Raw genomic sequence first — 6,000 nt, 5'->3', positions numbered from 1 at the left:
AAAAAAACCTTACACGCGTGGAATCCGCGACATCATATGATGACGTTCGGCCAGCTGCCCTAACTTTTAACGACATCATATGATGACGTTCGTCCGATAAAGGTTAAATTTGTATGGCAGTTCTCAAAATGTTGTGTGTAAGCAGGTAGATGGACACACATGACCAAGATTATAAGTGTATTTTGCAACTTGTCATTGCAGATGTATCAGAACATAAGTATTATGATCTGGCATGTATTATATTCTAGATACAGTGCATCTAGTGAACTTTGTGAACAGATAACCAGCCAGAGTTGAAGTTGACAGTAGGCAAGATGGCTGTCTTCTGGGGTGTGACACCTTGTAGTTTGGTAGACAGGTGCCAGTTTTGTGGAAGACCCTGCTTCCTCCATATTCTACCTTGAAAATGAAGCAGCAGCTTTCTCCAAAACATTGCTACTTATCTACCAAATTACAAGATGTCACACCCCAGAAAAGAGTAATCTCCATAGTCCCCCCATGAAAACCCCCCAGTTCTCACAGTAGTTCAGTTTGCTTGGGCAAACTGAACAAATGGATTCTGTCATCATGTCATGGTTTTCTTCTGGCTGGATTAAGTTTGCTTATGTTATTATAGGTCATCTAAATGAGAATTGTATTTCATTTCTTTCATCTCCTCTTCTCATTTGTTTTATTATCTCATCTCTGACTGCATTTCTTTTGTGTATAGACAGAACAAAATCTGTCTGTCCACAATTTTCTCCCTTCTTAATTCTGTACTGTAGCATCTGTTTGTGTTTAGTTCAGTTGGTTACATTCATCTGTCACCTGTATGCAACATGCCAGTCATGTTGGTCAGTTGTGTAATAATGAGCATGTATTAATTAATCACAAAGTCACTATTATACACTGGATATTATATTAATTGTTCATAACCATTACATGGTCTTCCTCAGGTGGATATATGTAACCTCATCTAATGTAATATGTCAAAGGACATGTATGTGTCTGTAAACAGAAAGAGTTAATAAAAGCCCACCATGGAAGGGATTAATGTCCAGCTTGTTTCTTTCCATGTAGGTTGAAACATGTCCAGAACCACCGTCTCTGATAGAAGATATCCAAGAGTTTGATGACTCGGGTGACGTGCTGTCAAATGCATTTGTGGCTTATTTTGCGGATTCTGGACACAAGAAGGACCGTGAACCTGTGTACAGTCCAGAGCTGGGATTGGCGGTCGAGAAACTTAAAGATGGTTTCACAATGCAAAGTCTGTGGGAAGTGCTGCCTAGTTCACAGTGAATTGCAGCATTTTCACATTGCCTTGTTTGTTTTGTAGTCAGACATTATTTCTAGTCATTGTACCGTAATTTTAAGGCTATGATCTGTTGCGTTGTGATGCCATGTAGCTCGTTACATTTGGAAGACTGTAGTTCCTGCCATGAAAACCTTGAATCTCTGATTTTGCAAGTTCCTAAAAACGTAAAGCTATCTCTGTAACAGACTATGGAGGCCCAAAGGGTTGTAAGATGTCAAGGCCCTCACAGTTTCTAGACACTTGGTTCACTGTTGGTGGTGAGGTCAGCCTTACATGCAAGCCACCCACCCTTTACCAACAGGAAGATTTCTGGTACTCATTTCTGTTAGAGGCTGAATCAACCCCAGGGCCATAGTGTGGCTGGAAGGATTAGGTTAATTGAAAAATCCAGTGACCTCATTGGGAATCAAACTTGCGACCTACTGGCTTGTAGCATAGTGCCTCATCCAAGTACACTACTGCGTCACATTTCCCTAACAATATTAAAATATTAGATGGTGGTCTTCTGACTTAAGACATCATGTGGTCTAACAGGTGGACACAAACATTTCAGAGTGCACTGTTGCTTCTGTCTTCAAGTAAGAAGGTGACAGTGGTAGGTTCTTCCAAAATGTTTATAACCGCCTTCACGGCTTGTTAGTGTCTTCTGGGTTATGATGCCAGGTAGTAAGGCATAAAGGTACAAGCATTTTGGAAGAAGGTAGAGGAAAATCATAATTCTCTTAGAAAACCCTGCATAAATGTCATTCCATATTTAGGAGCTGGAATTCAGCCACTTGACCTATGTCATGGCTCTCCCAGTCAGTCGGTATACTGAATTCAAAGATATTAACACAGATAGCAATATTTATTCATCAAGAAGTGAATAATGGTAGTTTTAATTGTCCTGAAGAATAAGAATATGAAACAACAATTTTTATTATACAGCAATATTATTTACAAGTTGAATAAAAGTTGCTGTGTCATACAGCACCACCGGTGTCAGACCGACACACTTCTCAGTTATGCAGAACTGTACAGTCATACAGGCTTCATATAAAAATGGAAACAGCGAACAGAAAGGCAGGAGGTGCTGAAACTGTTAGTGATGCTTGCATGATCTCAAATACCTGAATAAATAAATAAATATATATGTATATAAATGCATGACTTGTCTCTTCTGGTATACACAAAGTGATAAATGACTTGCACATTGATAACCTGCTTATATATAAAAATTTGTAATGTTCCTTTTCTGATATATATATATACACAGTAAAACTTGGTTATAGCAACATCGGTTTCTGTGACACCTTGTCTATTGCATCAAATATTGAATGGTACGAACTAATTCCTCATAAAGCAACTGTTTTTATACCTTGCTTAGTACAACATGCACAAATGCATCAACCTCGTATGTAACGTCATTTTCATTCCTGAATTTCTCTGATATCGTGGGAAAGTTCGATGTGTCTGCCCACCCTCACTTTCTCTACTTGCTGACGTGACTGTCCTGGAAGAATACGACCGCGGGCTGCAAGAGGAGCGTGGGTTTTATGCGAAAACAAGGGTGTGGGGTGGGACTGCGTGAATAGTGCAAGAGGACGTGGCAGGTTGTTAACTGCATTCCTTTCCTAGAATCTCGTCTAACAGGACCTCACATTGTCTACTTACCCTATAGTGTTCCTGCCTAAACCCAGAGAAGTGCAGTAGTGAAAACATGGCAATGAAAAGGAAAGTTTTAAGCATTGAAGAGAAAGTTAAAGTGATTCGTGAAATATTGTGTGTATTGTCAGTGAAAAGCGCTGTAATATGTCTTTGATATTACACATTTGGGCAATTCCACGTTAATGTTACGTTAGTCTGTACTTAACTACGTATTTCACTAAAAAATGCAACATTTTAACTCGGTTTTTGGTAGATTTTTACGTGACTAACATAAGGCTACTGTGGAAGTGCCCATTTTGGTTACAATGACATTCGTTTATAACGACACTATTTTTAGGTCCCTTTGATGATGTTATAACCAAGTTCTACTGTATATATATATATATATGAATTGATAATGTATCACATTTGGGACCCTGAAGTTCATATGTGCCTTCAGGTGTGTTGTTACTTCTTTTATGTGTATAAATTAATTTCTCTGATGTGTACAGATTGATAGTATGTAACTTCTGGAACCCTGAGGTTTGATAGCGTTTCATTTGATATATAAGAGTTGATAACGTGCATGTTATGATATATGAAATTTGATAACATGCCTCTTATAACATATAAAAGCTGATAAAATGCCTCTTGCAATGTTCTTAATATTGAAAAAGCATCGTTAATTAACCTGCAGAGGAAAAAATTCATCTTCTGTTGTATACATATCAGCAGCACCTACTAGTTTATAGTGTGTGCCTTATGGTATATGTAACTTGGTAACATATTTCTTTTGTTAAATACAAGTTGATTATGTGTCACTTCTGGAATAGTCAAATTGACAACAAGTCTTTTGTGGTGTATTCAGGTTGATAGCTTAAATTTTTCACTGTAGTGATGTCACTTCTGGTTTGCAACATTTGCCTTGCTAACTAACTGACTTAATGGAACTGAGCCCTTCTTGAGAAGCCACCAACTGGACAGCTGCTCAAGAACTTCCCAGCATTTTATGGAACCCGAAGGTTCATTGCCGTTTTCACAAGAGCTCTCTACTTGTCCTTATCCTGAGCCAGATCAATCCAGTCCATACCACCCCATTCTGTCTGCCTAAGATTTGTTTTAATATTGTCCCCCCACCTACATCTGTGTCTTCCTAGTGGTCCCTTTCCTTCTGGCTTTCCCACCAGTACACTATATGCATTGCTCTTCTCCCCTACTCATGCTGCATTCCCCACCCATCTCATCCTCCTTGACTTGATTATTCTGGTTATACTTGCTGAAGAGTGCAAGTTATGAAGCTCCTCATTATGCAGTTTTCTCCAACCTCCTGTCACTTCATCTCTCTTCGGTCCAAATATTCTCCTCAGCACCCTGTGCTCAGACACCCCCGGTGGAGTTGCCATGCACTAGAGCTAAATTATCAGTTGTCAGTACTGATGTTATTATCTGCAGGTGCTGTCTCATGTTGCAGTCATTTAGACATAAGTGAAGCATTTTGACAAAGACAGTGTGATTTCAGATTTGCAACAGACTGTTGCAACATTTCTCAGTGCTTTCTTTATTGTAATTGTTGTGATTTTTGTAAATTAACTTTGCAAAAACAAAAATAAATTACAGACTTCTACAAATACAGAGATGTTATATCAGTAAAATGCCTTCACACTTCAAGATTAAATTTCATATAATCCTGTCATATACATCTACATTTCCCATGTGCCCTCTGTCCTTACAGTATTCTGACCAAAATTTTGTTTGCATTTTTCATCTCTGCCATCCATACAAGATGTCCCACTGTTTTATAAGTTCCAGTTTAATCATTCTAATAATATTTTGTGAAGAGTACAAATATGAAGCTCCTCGTGATGTAATTTTTCTGTCATTTCTTCCCACTGATATTAAAATATTCTCTTGCATCCTGTTCTCAGACATCCTCTATGTTCTTCCCATAATATGAGAGACCAAGTACTTATTTCCATACAAAACTACAGGTAAAGTGATTGCCTTGTCATAAGGTAGTAAAGTGATGCAGAATTATTTAATGTTACATGGACTGTGGATGCTGTTATTATCAGATGAGACCAAAGGATGTCTGAGGATGTTGACCTGGATGTAATATAAACGTTCTGTTGCAAGATTTCTGTTCAAATTCTCATATGTTTGATTTATATGATGTGTTCTGTGAAGAACAGTTAATGGTGGGTAAGTTCCATGTATTTTTTTTTTAATAGGAACTGGTGTAGTTGTGCATGTTGTGAGTTCATTTTTGCCAACCTAGAAGCATGTCAGTGTCTTGCTGTGTGGCTTCTGGTCAGATCTCTCTCACTCATTGTTGGCACTCTTGGTTTTCTCTCTGGAGTTATGGCAGAACCTTTAATGCCAAGGCCAGATGTTAGGATAATTGCGCCATCTTCATTCTCTAGCAGCTCTGAAATTGACTTCACTTCTTGTGAGACGTGCCTGTGAACAGAACAGCTTCAGTCACAAACGATGTTATCATTGGTTTGCTTACACCTATGTGAGAAAGTTTTATTGGTTATTGCTGAACATCACTGTCCTGTCTCATATTTGGAAGGGCCTGGATTTGGATTTCTGCTCACAAACTGGCTATCTTGGTAGCTTTTCTGTTGTTTTCTTGAGGCCATCCATTCAGATGCTATGATAGTATCTTGGGTTAGGCCACAACTGCTCCCACACTCTTTTTAATTCATTATTCGCTAATCATCATACCATTTGATGCTTTATAATCTGAGTTACTGACAGCATTATTATATAGACCTTATATAAAAAAGACCACCATTGTCAACATGGATATGACCCTATGTAGTCTTGCCTCTTTTTTCCCCAGAATATTTGGTCCAGCCTTTTCTGGGGCTCATATCTCTCGTTTTCCTGCTCCTATTTCCTCCCTTCTTATACAGTTTACTCTTTTACTCCAAGAATGAAGACAGCAGGCCCTTATGAAGCATTGTTATCTTTCTGCCAGAATATACGGTGTCAGTTCCCAGAAGACAGTACTCTTATATTCACTGTCATGAAAACCTTGAATCCAACATGAAAATAAATAAATGTTTGCTTAT

At 38.4% G+C, this 6,000-nt stretch overlaps 2 protein-coding genes across 2 annotated transcripts in view; one reads left to right on the top strand and one right to left on the bottom strand.

Annotated features, from left to right (window-relative positions):
* Positions 1-1,474, top strand: part of LOC111865955 (Bardet-Biedl syndrome 5 protein homolog) — a gene marked incomplete at its 5' end in the record, with an annotated part of 10,949 nt that extends 9,475 nt beyond the window's left edge. The window contains 1 exon segment of the mRNA XM_023854397.2: positions 1,060-1,474. Within this exon segment, the coding sequence (XP_023710165.2) occupies positions 1,060-1,281 (222 nt within the window).
* Positions 1,475-4,222: 2,748 nt separating this feature from the next.
* The window catches only part of LOC111865954, a 42,056-nt gene continuing 40,278 nt past the window's right edge, over positions 4,223-6,000 (bottom strand). Inside the window, exon 10 of the mRNA XM_023854396.2 lies at positions 4,223-5,380. Coding sequence (XP_023710164.2) covers positions 5,206-5,380 — 175 coding nt within the window. The 3' untranslated portion in view covers positions 4,223-5,205. The remainder of the gene's footprint in view (positions 5,381-6,000) is intronic.

Source organism: Cryptotermes secundus, unplaced genomic scaffold (assembly GCF_002891405.2).
Source record: "Cryptotermes secundus unplaced genomic scaffold, Csec_1.0 scaffold3443, whole genome shotgun sequence".
Lineage (NCBI taxonomy): Eukaryota > Metazoa > Arthropoda > Insecta > Blattodea > Kalotermitidae > Cryptotermes > Cryptotermes secundus.
The sequence above is the reverse complement of the archived record's forward strand: the minus strand, read 5'-3'. Positions and strand labels throughout refer to the sequence as shown.